The sequence below is a fragment of the Candidozyma duobushaemuli genome, assembly GCF_002926085.2.
Source record: "Candidozyma duobushaemuli strain B09383 chromosome Unknown B_B09383, whole genome shotgun sequence".
Taxonomy (NCBI): Eukaryota; Fungi; Ascomycota; class Pichiomycetes; order Serinales; family Metschnikowiaceae; genus Candidozyma; species Candidozyma duobushaemuli.
Window position 1 is genome coordinate 2417377 of NW_020289895.1, and position 15063 is coordinate 2432439.

General features: G+C 49.5%; 4 protein-coding genes across 4 annotated transcripts; 2 read left to right on the plus strand and 2 right to left on the minus strand. All coding sequences in view use genetic code 12, as the record gives it.

Annotated features, from left to right (window-relative positions):
- Window positions 1–14: 14 nt before the first annotated feature.
- CXQ87_002508 (uncharacterized protein) lies at window positions 15–1364 on the plus strand (the record flags this gene model as incomplete). The annotated part of the gene is made up of 1 exon (XM_025481015.1): window positions 15–1364. One exon carries the CDS (start codon window positions 15–17, stop codon window positions 1362–1364), a length of 1350 nt encoding a protein of 449 aa, XP_025335315.1.
- Window positions 1365–1987: 623 nt separating this feature from the next.
- Window positions 1988–2914, minus strand: SEC14 (phosphatidylinositol/phosphatidylcholine transfer protein; the record flags this gene model as incomplete). The annotated part of the gene is made up of 1 exon (XM_025481016.1): window positions 1988–2914. One exon carries the CDS (start codon window positions 2912–2914, stop codon window positions 1988–1990), a length of 927 nt encoding a protein of 308 aa, XP_025335316.1.
- Window positions 2915–4231: 1317 nt separating this feature from the next.
- Window positions 4232–7866, minus strand: BUD2 (Bud2p; the record flags this gene model as incomplete). Its single annotated transcript, XM_025481017.1, has 2 exons — window positions 4232–4302; window positions 4326–7866. 2 exons carry the CDS (start codon window positions 7864–7866, stop codon window positions 4232–4234), a joined length of 3612 nt encoding a protein of 1203 aa, XP_025335317.1.
- A 2002-nt stretch (window positions 7867–9868) lies between these two features.
- On the plus strand, window positions 9869–14272 carry CXQ87_002511 (UPF1 family DEAD/DEAH box RNA helicase; the record flags this gene model as incomplete). Its single annotated transcript, XM_025481018.1, has 2 exons — window positions 9869–12465; window positions 13420–14272. The coding sequence occupies 2 exons, from the start codon at window positions 9869–9871 to the stop codon at window positions 14270–14272; spliced, it is 3450 nt and encodes a 1149-aa protein (XP_025335318.1).
- Window positions 14273–15063: the final 791 nt, after the last annotated feature.

A 15063-nucleotide genomic window follows, 5' to 3' on the forward strand; every position in this document is an offset into this window, starting at 1 on the left:
ACTAATTTCTTACCATGTCGTGGAGCGGGATTGCCCGAATTCCGAGGTCTATAATACAAATCCGAGGAGTAGACGCATCGAAGTTTCTTAATGGACTCATCACGACCAGGCTTTTGCCCAATGTGGTGAAGAAAAAGCAGCATACTATCAGTGACAATGAAAACAGGCACTTAGAGCTTCAGGAGGTTATAAACCCTGAAAAGAACTGGGGACTCATGCATGAGGATATCTACGATCCGGATTGCAATATTTTTGTACGCCGAGACGGTGTGCTGTCGATGTTTCTCAATTCCAAAGGCAGAGTCGTGAATGACTGCTTTGTCTATGCTAATCCGTACCACACACTCACTGATGCATTCAAAAAAAGCATAGAGGAACCCAATTTTTTGATTGAGATTGATCCAATGTATGTTTCTGCGCTACAGACGCTTCTACGCATGCACAAGCTCAGTGCAAGAGTCAAGATCGAGCCAATCAAGGAGATCTTCTCATATTACTACTACAACGAGACGCCCGAGTTTGAGGAGTGGCTAGAGGACTTCCAGGGACAGTACTTGACGACAGGCGACCCAGAAGGTGCTTTGGAAAATGCCAATAAGGTCGTTGAGGAAGAGCTCATATTCAACAAGGCATTTGCACCCAACGTGACTGGATTTGCCATCGACAACAGAATACCCGATTTTGGGCTCAAGGTGCTAACGACCGAGGAGGCTCAAGATCCAGCGGACATTTTCTCGGACTCCTTCAAGCAGCTTTTCGAGGTTAAGGAAGTGCTGCCTCGCCAAATCACCGATAGGAGGTATACTAATGGGCTTTTTGAGACCGCCGATGCCCCCAAGGGCATGTCGCTTTTGCCATTCGAGTGCAATTTGGATTACATCAACGGCTTGAGTCTTGAAAAGGGCTGTTACGTGGGACAGGAGCTCACCATCAGAACGTTCAACGGAGGAGTTATCAGAAAGCGTGTGGTTCCGCTTACGTTCACGGCTGATGAGGGCGATTTGGCGAAACTCAGTGAAGCTGACGTCACGGAAGTGTCGCTTGAACCAGTTGCAGCTGAAGAACCAAAAACAGCGGCACCTTCGCCTTTTGATAATTCCAAGTCACCATTTGAGAAGTCCAGCTCGCCATTCGACAAGTCCAACACCCAGTCCAGCTCTCCATTCGGCAGCTCAGGAAAAGCTCCTGCTCCCAGACGCAGCAAGGTTGGAAAACTTCTCTCAGTTCGAGGCAAAATGGGTTTCGCATTGGTCAACATTGACAAGCTCAAAAAGGACGGACGCCTCAAGGTTCTGGTTCCTGGCATTTCCAAGGCTCTAGACGCCACAGCGCATATACCCGAATGGTGGCCCGAGGAGGAGTAGCCAGGCTGGATCCTACTTACATCATCACCGTTACATGGTGTCTCATCAACCGTGCATCACCATCTGCAACCCAAAACGCTATAATTGCATCGCAGGCCCCTGCGTTATGCTACGCAGTGAAGCATGCAGCAAAGGGCTTTGTCAACGTGAGGCAGGCTGTTACATCATCTATAAAGCACTACAAGTTGCAACCGTTTCTTCCTTGGGACCGAAGCCCAAGTGTATAGTGCATCCCGTGAAAAAAACCCCGTCAAAAGAAATGCATAAAGTCTACCAAGTATTACAGATTATTACCATAGGTATGAGAAGTACGAGGTAGCTACAATGGCATTGTGAAGGAAAAGTCCAGAACCACACTCCTAGGGACCCTGTTTATAGTCGTCCAAAAATTAGTCAACCTCTGGACCAGTCGGACTTGTTTGTTGATGTCTCACGACAATGTGACACCCCATTGTGTGAAACAATGCCCTCATCAAACGACAATCTACGACAAAAGTGGCATCTACCAAAACGCCAGCTACACTCATATAAATAGCGTTTTATTGAACTCTAATCCCGCGGGGCGCCACGGCGTTCACACGAAGCTTGCTCCGTCTCTCTATCACGGTTCCCAGATGACAACCTCATGCAACGGCAGCAGCTCTATCAAATAAATCACTCGAAAGCACGGGGCGCCTCGCCCTCGGGCCGATGTACTGGGGGTCTCTCCAGGGACCGTAGTCGTTCAAGGCCAAGTCCTGATCACTCACGTCGCTGCTTCCACCGTACTTCTTGGGCAAGTTTTGCGGTGGAATCTGCTTGAGCAACTCCTTCTGATAGGACGTGCTCAAAATGTGGATTTTCGACACGGTGACAGGGTCCAAGAAGGGCTTGAACAACTTGAACAAGGTGGAAAAGCCAAAGGGGGCGTTGATGCAGTAGAACTTGCCCATTCTCTCCGGGTAGTAGTCCTGGCCGATCTTGGAGGCCTCCTTGACGTAGCCAATCACCTGGTAGGCGGCGCTCATGCTGATGCCCTTGAGGTCCATGATGGTACACGAGGTCTCGACCAAGTAGCCCTGTTTTCTCGAACAAGCAGGCAATCTGTACTGGGTGAACAGCTCGTACTCCCAGGTCAAGTTCTTCAACATTCTCTCCTGGGTGGTCACCTTCAACATGTCGGGAAGGTAGACCTTGCCCAACTCCTCAAAGTAAACCGGACGGCCGTCTTTATCGGTCTTGTGGTAGTACTGCGGGTACATCTTGGCCACGAGGGGCTTTTCCGTGTAGTGGAAGTCCTTGAGGATGGTGTTGACGCCAAACTCCTTTCTCCACTTTTCACACTCGACAAACATGAACTTCGCCTTGGCCAAGTTGAACTTTCTGGCTCTCAAGAAACGAAGAAGCGACGCATCGTCAAGACGGTACTCGAACCCTTCAGCAACAAGCTCCTGTCTCAACTGGGCCAAGATCTCCTTCTGTTCCTCCGTCAAGTTGGAGGTGTAACCTGTCTGCAGGGTGGGGGCGTTGACTTGCGGGTACGACGCCAATATCTCTGCTTCTGTCGCCATGGTGGTGGTTTAGGAAAAAAGACAAACGGTGTTGATACCCACGCGGGACTGCATCGACCGATGGCCACGATCTGGGCTGTTCCGTTTCTGGCCCGGGGGTTTTTTCTTTTTTTTTTTTTAATGGAGGCGTTTAGAGGATGAATAGTGGGTTTGATTGAATTTGGATATTTTGGATATTTTGAACTTTCAGGTTTTCTTCTCGGGGGTTCCCTATCGCGGCGCATTTGCAACCGTTCTTCCGTGGCATCCGAAGGCTGCAATCCATGAGCAATCTGCCGCTGATCACACTGTGAAAACGGCGCTACATCTGCGTTTTGCTGGTTTTTTCGAAATTACGCACTTTTCTTGAAAAACCGTGTTGCTTGCTGTGTGGCTTCTGGAAGCAACTTTCCAGGGGAAGTGACGTTTTGGGGTTTAGCCGCGGTGCTGGGACACATGGTGGAGGTTGGAAAGGGGGAGGAAGGCGGAAAACGGTCTTTTGGTTTTGGGTTTTGGAGGTTTTGGGGGGGGGGGTTTTAGGTTTTGGAGGTTTTCGGTTGTTTTGGTGGATGTTGTGATGCTCGTATAGGAACAATGAATGAGCAACGAGGTAGGATCCGGAATGCTTGGGCAGCGGAGGCGAAGGCTTTTTTGATTACGCTTGTTTACATCTCCAGGTTATTACGATGGGTTTACGAATTGTGGATTTTTCAGTGTCAAGGGGTGGTTTGTAGGTTACTTGTAAACGCATAAACGGCAGCTCATCGAATGGCTGCAAATGGAACGTTGCAGTGGCCTGTGGCAAACCACGATAAGGTGACTTCTGAGTTTTTCCCTAGTATCACGATAATGAAACCGTCAATCTGCTGATACCAACATCATAGCCCAAAATCTCCTAATTTTGAGCCCAGGCCGGTTTGAAAAAGAGGCTATGCAAGCCTAAGCATGTGCTTGGGTGCCAAAGAAACATTTTCAACCTTCTTTCAACCTTCCTCTTTCGAATTCTTCAATCTGGTCACTTTCTTCAAAACCACCCGTCTACACCTTCTTCTTCGGGCACTATCCACAACATGGGCTTCTGTGCACCAGACAATGCTCTTCACCTCACCCACTCTTTGTTAAGTGGTCATCACCAAATGCACGGAACTTTCGGTTGTTGCTGTTTTACGAGCCACTGATTGGTTTTGTGTTTTGCTTTCAGGATTCTCCTGGCACGGAATCTCGTAAGGGGAAACCAAAACACCACTTTCACAAGAATTAACCTTTAGACTTTCTCAGCCCAAACCCTGCAACCTCTACACGCTTGCATCCTTCATATCATCAATATTAGTATAGCCATCAGTCTGTAGTGTTACATTCATACTCGGCGCCGCCGACTACTCTTTTTTCAACCACCGCTTGAACGGGTTCTTGGATGGGGTCCGGAGAAGACTGCCCAACGAGTTCGAGCTGAAACTCTCGCTCATCAGCGTCCGCTCCATCTCCACTGGGAACTTGAGCTTCAATGCCGTGATACCGTTATCACGGATACGCTTCTGGCCTGGAACCATGGCGCCCTGGAAGTTCTCATCGTAAAATACAACGCTGCTCTTAGCCACATCGATAATGGCAGTGTCCACCACTTTATCAACATAGGCTTCCCAGAGCTTGGGATCGTGTTGGAGGTTCTCGCAGATCTCGGGCTCTTCGAGTCTGTGCGAGAGCTCATCAATTCGGTTGATGAGGTCTGTGCTCTGTTTCTGAAGATCCTTGAGCGAGATATTGGACGTGATGAACGAGAAGATTTCCTCGTTACTACGGCACAACGACTTGATGAAGCCCTCCGTCTCGTTGTCTCCTGCCAAATCAAGAAATTCGGATTTTTCAAACTCAAGCGAGCCAATCTGGTAAGTGTTTCTGTCTCCGTCCATGAGAATCTCGTCATTTTGTGGAGCCAAGTTATCCTTGAACGGCAGCCTGGCAGCTATGTTTTGAGCCGGGGTGTTTGTGTTGCTTCTGGCGACTGTCAGGCTTGAAAGCATGGTCGTGATGGAGCTCGTGGACGTCGAAGAAAGCTTCTGTGACTGCGACCTGCTGTGACCGCTCAACTTGAGAAGGTGGATAAGCTCAGTCAATCTCAAGTACTTATCAATCAAGTAAGGCGTGGTTGGAAGTTCACTGGAAGAAGCATCGCCACCAAGTCCAAGATCAAACCGGTTGACCTCGTGACTCAAGTCGAGAATCTTCTCATTGAAATCATTCTTTCTGCCCGTGATCTTGTCAAAGTAGTCATACATTTCATCCTGGTGCTTCCGAAGGAACTTGTTCATACGAACCAAGTGAGGCTCCTTGTGCTGGCTAAACTCTTGTCTGTTGGCAAGGTTCAACAAGATCTTGGCAATAAGCGTCAACGTACGCTGGGCATTGCCAGTTTGGTGATTCTTTGTCAAGTAGAAGAGTTTAGGGTTGAGAATGGCAGGACAGAAGAACCGGAGGAATATGAAAGCACTCAAGCAGTTAAGAGCAGTGGTTTTATCTTCAGGGTCACACGCGAAATCAACCTTTGTTCTGAAGTTCTTGAGCTGAAGTTTGATTTGTTCTGGAAGATCGTTGGAGGTACTGTAGATTCTGTACCACAACTGCTCAGCGTAGTTCGTGAGCGCCTTGTAGTTTTTGTCGATGATTTCTTTGACCTGCTCTTCTCTCTTTTTCTCGGTCTCAGCATCAACATCATCGTCACTGTCGTCTTCGGAATCAGAAGTATTGTTGTAGTTTGCACCATGCTTGGCCCTCTTTCTCTTCGCTGCCTCTTGCTGTCTCACATAGCGGGGGTCAATCTCACAATTAAGCAGCTCCATGGTGATCTTCTCAAACAAATCTCCAAACACCTTTTCCAAGTACTCTTGGCCGATTCTGAAGATGTACTTCTCCAACGACTTTGTGAAAATGGACGAGCCACGGAACAATGTGTTGAAGACATTGTTACTAGACGTCGAATTGCCATTGCCTTTGCTGGCGTAGTTCTTTCGCGTCATCTTGTCAACGTCAACTAGTTCTGCCTCCACGAGCGTCTTAAACCATCTATCTTCGATCCCCAAGCTCTGGAAAATATCGAGTAAGATGAAACTGACATTTTCAAATTCAGAAGTCAGCACTGCGTTGTTGCAGAATTCAATGAGCTCCTTCATGGGACAGTTTTTAAGCATGTGTTCCAAAGGCTTGAAATAAGAAGGATTAGGTATTAAGTACTCCTTGAGATCCACGGTCAAGAGAAGCTTGCCAATAGGGAGATTGGTCGCGTCGTAAATGGAAAGACGAACCGAGTTGTTGTTGTTGGCAATAGTAGCAGCAGCCACGCCGAGGGAGTCATTAGCGGTATGGCCAGGCACATTAATAGTATTACCGCCAACATTGAGGTTCATCATGGTAGAAAACGTATGTCTCTGCTGTGTGAGCACGTCGGGCGTTAGGTAAACGGTTCCCACCACTTTGTCGGCTGGGGAGTAGACGTTTTTGTTTGAAACACATTTTTTGATCACGATGTGGACCATCTGCGTCAGAATAGGCAAAGAGGCCAGGAAGTTCTCCTTCCAGAAAGGATTGGATGTGTGCTGAACAAAGGCAGTTCTGGCCCATGGGAAACCCCACATGACCACCTCGGCATAGATCTTGTTGGAGTCCTTGGGCAGGACTGGAGGATGGTCGAATTTAGCCTCGATGATATCGACTGTGAGCTTCTTGGAAACACGCAAATGATCTCTTAAGTAGTCTGAGAGCTTATGGTGCTGATTATCCTGATGGGGCGCAACATGAGGAAGACCGTTGGAGTTCAAGGTTGTGTTAGGCGTCCCATTGCGAGGAGTCTCGGTGCCATCCAAAGTCGAGTCGTGATCGATGGTCAGGTCAATATCGATAAAGTGCTTTGTGGGTGGAGGACGAAGCACCAGGCCCTTATCGTACATGCCAATGTATTCACGCTTGCAGAAGTAGTTAAGTCCGACAAACCAGTCCTCGAGGTCAATGTGCAAGGGGAAGTCGATGAGCACTCTGGAGTTGTTGGCAACTGGCTTTCCGTCTTTGACGAGGAAAGAAGGCAGAAGCTGGTTGAGCTGGTCTAGCGTCAAGGCCGTGGTGGATTTGAGCACATTGTTCCAGCGCAAGTCCCTGATGTGTCCGATAAAGAGGATGTTCGAGGAATCGCAGATAGAATGGTGCACTTCCCTAATCTCCAGCAGAAGAATACTCTTGATATCGATCGAGTAAAGCAAAGTGCCGTCTAGCTCGGAAATAAAGTTAAGTGTACCATTCGACTTGAGCACTCCCATAGTGTAGAACCAGCCCTCGGAGATTGAACCCTCATGACCCTGCAGCGTTCCTGACGCGTGACTTGGGTCGTTATGGGCGTCTGTGTCGTAAGGCAGCTGGTATGGAGGAGGTCTGGGCATTTTCACGAGCTTGAGGTTCTTCACCTTTGCTGGAATCGGACCGAAGATACGGAAGCGGCCCACAAGCACCTCGTGCGGGTCGTCCGAGACCACCGTGGCCAGGCTGGCGTTTTCGGCGTACCATTTCTTCGCCAAACCAGCTGGTTTCATGTTCTGCCACGCCATGAGCGCCAGAAGCACCATTCCAAACGTGGTTTTCGAGGCGATTCGAAGGAAAAGCTTTTCGTTGTCATACAGCCGGATGAATATCACCGGCGGCTCGTCGTAGCTGGCCAGCTCCAGCTCGGATTTCTTAGTAAACCGTCTCCGACCGTTTAAAACCGGACCCAGGGGCGACAGCAGGTGGATCGACACGTGACACGCCTGCAACGCCAGTGCTAGCAACAGCGGCGGCTCTGTCTCCTCGTGAGCCACAATCTGGCCTATATCGGTTATTTCAATCTGGGAGGGAGAGTACCATGTCAAGGAGTCTCGGGAATACGAGACGTTGGACGCCGTGAGCAGGGCCTTGTCACGTGTAAGCGCCTTGACGAAGGGCATACGGGACATTTTGGGCAGATGTGGGGAAGAAGAAATGGGTGGTTTTTGGCGGGTAAAGTGGTGATAACTAGTAGTAGGTGTTGGTGAGAATTGCCGATCTTGTATGGAGGGACGCGGAAGACAATGCAAGACGTGTGAGGGTCTAGAATGGGGAGAAAGGGATGGACCGGGTGTTGTTGTTGTTTTAAGAAAGTTCTTTTATTTTCTTATACTTTTGGAAAATGAATAATTTTTTGGTTTGGCAAAATCCGGAAAAACGTGCCGCGTGGATCGTTTTAGACTGGCGTCTAACGGCTAGCAGGACGCCGCAGCTACGCGCATAGCCGTGCCGGTCGCTTAATGTAAGGGGGTTCTGGAGGTTTTTATTGAAATATTCATATTGTCTAGCTGTAAAAGGTCGGTTTGGGTGCTTCTTCAAGGCGGCTGGGCTCGTGGCGCTGGAATTGGGCGTTGTTTCAGATTTCGCCAGGATTGATGGATTGTACTGCATATAGTGCAATCTGAAACATTCGCAAGTGCCAGCCCCATAGCCCTCACTATCGTGTCATACTAATACAGGGTGATCCCTTAAGGCTTCTCTACTGAACGAGCGTATAGCAACAGCTGTATCACCCCACTTTTGTGGATTTGACGGAGGGTTAGATGGCCTGAGGTAAGCTGGTGTACGGGTGTTTTGGCTGCGAAAGAACAAAGCCCCCATTAGCCGAGCAGACGAAAAGGGAAAAAAAGGTCTCAACGTGTTGGGTGTTTAATATGGGACTCTCGGAGTCGGCCATTTTTTGATTTATGGATTTTAAATAGTTTTTCTCGGCTTCAGACAGTCCGCGAACTTAGGCGAGCTGCATACGTCACGTCACATATAGACTTCAGGATAAGAGGCTGTGAATATGTATTTCGGTGTGGGTTTTTGAATTGCGGGATAATATGCAAATTTGTGAATTTCTTGGACTCGTCGAGATGCTTGACAAGATTTCGACATTTCTTGGTTTTCAACGGAGATGAAATTCAAGGGGTGTGTGGAATTAAGTTTCCGAATTTGACTGAAAGTTTGAGGATACCTAGGAAACAAAAATTTCAAGGCTAACAGAAACAATTTGTCCATAGAGGGAGGTGAAGTCATATTTGTCATAGCATCCAGAGTAAAATGTCAGTAAATGTCACAATTTCGAATCGTAATGTGGAAAAAACGGTTTATTCTTGCAAGCTTCAATATGGACAAGTGATGGAACTTCATGGTGGCAAATCATTGATCAAAAGCAACAGCTAAGTGAGTGCTCTTATAATTTTCTCTGCAATGAGTCAATGGTTCAGCGGAACTGAAAAGATGAGAGGCTCATATCTCCAAGGTTTGATTTCAATGACACAGTCTGTCGAACTTAGACCAGCATATGTGGTGGTCTTAAATCCAGCTTTGATACTCAATCAATGAGTTTCTTAGCTCTGCTTGTACTTGGGTTCTGTTGCACAATGTCTTCGATAAGTGAAGCTAAGTGACCGAAAATCAGAGTCATACAAGACATTACCAACCTGACAATCGTCGAAACAGTAGGTATAGTAAATGCACTCTGGTTTCATAAGCAATATCAATTGCAGATTCTAATATGGAAACTAAAAAGATATTAAACATTCCAGTCAATTGACGAATCTGAGATCCAGCGCTCAAATCGCAATCTCATCACCCCGATCACTTTGTCAAATCATCCAAAAAACATTAGAGTTCTTTTCTCCAAAGGCTCAAGTTCCCACACATGTCTCTTCCATCGCCAAACCTCTAAGTACATCTTTGTCAAATTCACTACATCACCGTTTTCGCAGCCATTCCATCACCACCACCGACCCCACCACACACCAAAAAACTCCCCAAAAAACTCCCCAAATATCCCCCACATCTTCCCCATCAACATCCCCCAAAACACCCCCCACATCCGCAATCGCCCCCCACGCCTTTTTCTGAGCATTCTGTGTATCGCCCCACCAGTTGATGTACCCGGCCGCGCACGACTTTTTCACCATGGACCAACTACAAGTGGATTCTCCCGAAAGCGCCCCCACAGGCCCCGGATGCGCCTACTGCGGCCTTGCTTCCCCGCAGTGCATCGCCAAGTGCGAGCTGTGCTCCCGCTGGTTCTGCAACGGCAAGCTGCACCTGGCTGGTTCCCATCTTGTCGCTCATCTTGTGCTTCTGAAGCATCATGTGGTGCTGCTTCACGAGGAGCTGGCGTTGGGCGCCGAGACGCTTGAATGTTACAATTGTGGTTCCAAAAACATCTTTTCGTTGGGGTTTGTGCTGGCCAAGCACGACAGCGTGGTGGTGATTCTTTGTCGAATGCCCTGTGCTCAGCTGAGAGACATCAACTGGGAAACCAACGAGTGGCAGGCGTTGATCAGCGACCGTCAGTTGCTTCCGTGGGTGGCCGAGGTGCCCGAAGCGGTGAGGAAGGTTTCCCACGATCAGATTACAAAACTTGAAGCCCAGTGGAGGGTTAATAGAGATGCTACTATTGAGGATATAGACCGGGTGGATGCCGAGGCGGACGAGCTCATGCCGGTGCTTTTGCGGTACCAGGACGCGTACCAGTACCAGAACGCGTTTGCGCCGTTGGTGGAGGCTGAGGCCATCTGTGACAAGAACTTGAAGGAGCTGCAAGCTTTGGAACACATTTCCGTGACGTGGCTGACGTCCCATAACAACAACACCGTGGCTTCTTTTGCACTTTCAACGCACGAAAAGTCGAATTTGGTTGTGGCCGTGGGCGACGAAATCATTCTTCATCACCATGACGGCGGCTTCACCGAGGATACCTGGTCCGGAAAGGGCTTCATCGTGAGTCTCCCGTCGGCACGCCTGGAGGAGTTTTCCTTGGAGCTTTTGCCCGGAAACCCCGAGGCGCCAGTCCACGCTACCACCGGTTTCACGGCTGAATTCGTCTGGAAAGGAACCTCCTACCTGCGCATGCAAAAAGCACTCAGAGTGTTTGCCACCGAAGAAGAGTCTGTCTCGTCTTTCATCTACCATAAACTCCTTGGCCACGAGGTGGTGCCGGTGGTGTTTTCCACCAAAGCGCCTAAACAGCTTTCTGTGAAGCGTCTTGCCAGACTTAACGATTCCCAGGCCAACGCCGTGGCTACTGTTTTGCAAAGACCGCTTTCGCTCATCCAGGGACCTCCCGGAACCGGTAAGACCGTCACATCCGCCACGATCATCTACCACTTGGTCCGTCTCCACAAACACAAGGTGCTTGTTTGTGCACCCTCCAACGTCGCCGTGGACCATTTGGCCCATAAACTCGACACCATCGGGATCAAGGTGGTGCGTTTGACGGCCAGGCTGCGTGAGGACGTGGATTCGCTGGTTTCGGAGTTGGCGCTTCACCAGCAGATCGAACGCAAGGCTCCTCCAAAGGTCAAGCGTTTAATGAAGCTCAAGAGAGACGGCGAGAAGCTTTCGGAGGGTAAGGAAAAGTTGATTTTGAACACCACGCGTAAGATCGAAACGGACATCATTCAGAACGCAGAGGTTGTTTGCTGCACATGTGTGGGAGCTGGCGATTTCCGTCTCAACGGCTTCAACTTCCGTTCGGTGTTGATCGACGAAAGTACCCAGGCCACCGAGCCCGAGGTGCTTATTCCAATCGTCAAGGGCGCCAAACAGGTCATTTTGGTCGGTGACCACCAGCAATTGGGTCCTGTGATTATCGATAAAAAAGCCGGTGAGGCCGGGCTCAAACAGTCGCTTTTCGAGCGTCTCATTGCATTGGGCCACCTGCCCATCCGCTTAGAGGTCCAGTATCGTATGAACCCTGCGCTTTCGGAGTTCTCGTCCAACATGTTTTATGAGGGTTCGCTTCAAAACGGTGTCAACCTGGCTGAAAGAGCATGGAGAGGCCTGACCTTCCCCTGGCCTGTTCCTGACTGTCCCATGATGTTCTGGGCCAACTACGGTAAGGAGGAAATCAGTGGAAGCGGCATTTCGTACCTTAACCGTGTGGAAGCCATGAACGTTGAAAAAATCATTACTAGACTTTTCAAAGACGGTGTTCGCCCTGAACAAATCGGTGTGGTGACTCCCTACGAAGGCCAGAGAGCCTACATTGTCCAGTACATGCTGATCAACCTGTCGCTTGTGGATAGAAGGGCCCAGTATGCGGACGTGGAGGTGGCTTCTGTGGATGCTTTCCAGGGCCGTGAAAAAGACTTTATTATTCTTTCGTGTGTTCGTGCCAACGAAGACAGAGCCATTGGTTTCCTTAAAGACCCCCGCCGTATGAACGTCGCCTTGACCAGAGCCAAGTACGGTTTGGTCATTTTGGGTAACCCACGTTCGCTCTCCAAGGACAATTTGTGGAACTACTTGCTTATCCACTTCAGAGAAAGAGGGTGTCTTGTTGACGGTCCATTGGACAACTTGCAAATGTCGATGGTGCCCTTGGGCAACCCGAACGAGAAAAAGCAACGCCAGGAGATGCCCCGGGCAGCTGCACAGGAGTTCGACACGCAGAGTATGCTTTCGTACGTTGAAGAAAGCGGAGCGCTTGATGACGAACAAAAGTGGCCTCGGCTCAATGGAGATCTTGACGAGGACATGCGCAAGGCGGCCGAGATGTTTGCGTCCGGACTCAACCTCTGATTTGCCGGAAAGCTCGTGAACAAACAATATAATCCACCACTTTGAAAGAAAAAAAATCAGACCATCTTCGATTTATTTGCAGCCTGGCATTGACAGCGCAAATCTCATGCGTGCTGCAGTCTAAAAGTTCGACTAAGCCAAGCCCCGCCTACTGGGGACCGAGAAATGCCTAGGGCCCAGAGCAGGGCTCACCACAGAGAAGACGAGGTGCATAGAAATAGGCTTCCAGAAGCCCGAAATAGTAATGCGAACGGAATCTGTCGCTTGCTGCTTTTACGCGAGGGAGGACCCTGCTGCTAGCGAGGGTGCCCAAAAAAAAAATTGGTTGTGAAAAACAGGCAGAGGGATTGAAGATCAGGGGCAGGGGAAGCACTAAAAAATTTTTTTTTTTAAAAAAAGTGCCATAATTTGTTAGCTCCTCGTTTCCCCAACTTTTCTAAAACACTTTGTTCGGAGAAAAATCCCGTATATTCCGGACGCTCAGGCGCTAAAATGGGTTCGGCCGAAACGTCGAAAACAGCCTTTGACCAGACAGAAATGTGTGGCGTTTCGACACCACAAGGGCAAAATCGTGCATATCACGGTGTCAGGAGCCCGGCTCGGGGCGTATTTCCTGCTTGTCGAGCGGGAAAGTCGATGAGATTCGCTTATTGTCATTGCATGGCAGATGGTTTTGTAACTCTTTCTTGTCGGTTTTTCCCCTACACCGCCATTGCCGATGGCGCCTTCTTTAAGAACAAAAAAAAGGAAATCTATTATTAAGCTGCTTGGTTGTGAGGTGGTTTGGCCCACAGACAGACACATATAAGACCCTTTTTGGCCTCATTTCCTCCATCGCCCTGGACCGCGTCCTTCCCTTCTAAAGTGTTATTCGAAGCAGAAGCGCCACCGTACTCCTATCTAAAAATTCAGTCCCTACCGTCCGCTGCTGTAAGGCAGCGCCTGAAGCTTTCCCACTCCGACGTGAAGCTCATCCTATGGCTCATAGTCCAGATCAAGCCGTTCAAGTATGTGGGCGACCGCACCTTGAGCCAGAGCAGAAAGTGGGATTTGATCCAGCAGCGGTTTGAACACGAGAGAATGAAAGTCTCCCTGAACCATGTTGTTCCCACGGTGAGAACGCTACAACGACAAATGGCTGCCGCTCTACGGAAAGCGAAGAATCGGAAACTCGCCTCTGACTACAAGCCCTACGCTGTGTTTGAGATGCTCCATCCACGGCTGCTGCTTCCCGACTTGGAGCTAGCGGTTTTGGAGCTCCACGACTTGAGCGAAGCGTACAAAAGCGGCCAGATGGTGGGACCGTTACCGCTGCATGTTAAGGAAGAAGTCGATCCACATCTTGGCGATTTCAAACGACGCCGCCTGCTGGCAGCGTCTCAGCTCTCGCTGCTGCTGGCGTACCTGGGCTACTCGAGCCAAATTCTGACCGAACGCTTGGAGTCGCTGCTGATCTCCGAGGACCCCACCACCGTGGGGCTTTTGCGCAACATCATGTCTGAAAACCGCCGTTTCCACGACGAAGTTGTCCATATGATGAGACGACACGCTGCCGTGATGAACTCCCAGCTCCAAAAATTGACAGAGCTAATGGAGCGGCCCGAACACAGCCCCAGTCCAGCCGGCAGCGATCACATGGAGGCCGAAATCGAGGGGACCCAGCCGATCACTGAGAAGACCGAGACGACCGAGACGACCGAGAAGGCCGAGGTGGCTTCTCAGAAGCCAGACAATGTGCCTGTCAAGGAGGAGAAAGTCAGTTCGCTCCGGGAGGTGCTTAATTGGTGAAGAGAAGAGTCTTGTCAGACGAGGGTTTTCCCGAAGCAGTGTCTCAGGGGCCCTTTTCCATACGCAATGACAGCCTCTCGCTTGTTCTCGCTTGTCGATCTGAAGATCTTCGAGCAGATAACAGGCTCCGCCCCATAGCGTCTGGCCAGAATCACCGACTGAGGGGTCCGAGAGTGTCTTTGTTTTGACACAATAACTATGTTCAGTCACTCTGCGCAACAGACTAATGCAACGGCTCAGCGGACTGGCGCCTGTGCTTCCTGATGGGGTTAGCCTTGTCGGCGTTGTTGACGAATGGGAAACAGCCTGGGAACCTGGGCTTTTTGCAAAAATAGAGTCGCTCGGTGTTGTCTTCTTTTTTAAGTGTGGTCTTTTTTTTCCCAATTTTGCTCCCGACCTGGGCGGCATTGTATTTGTATAATAAACGGAGGTGGTATTGTAAAGCAAAAATGACCAGTGAAGGCTGGACAATGGCGGGGCAGCAAATCAGCGTCGGAGGATTACGGGGCTGATACGGACCGGGCGCCGCTATTTTGACATTGTTCGATTCACACAATATGGCGGTTTTGTAGGCTTTTTGGCGCCAATAGAGGAGAATTCGAATAAGGCGGAAACGGGCGTTGAAGTATGGAGAAGATGGGGAAGACAAGGTGGAGACGAAAGTAGCGGGACAAGTTTTGTTGATTTCAGGGGTGTTGTATTTTTTGATTTTGATGAGGTTTCCGGTCAGTCGGGAGGATGGCCAGGAACCCAAAATGGCAACACGAATAAGGTTTGACTTGTGGCTTTTC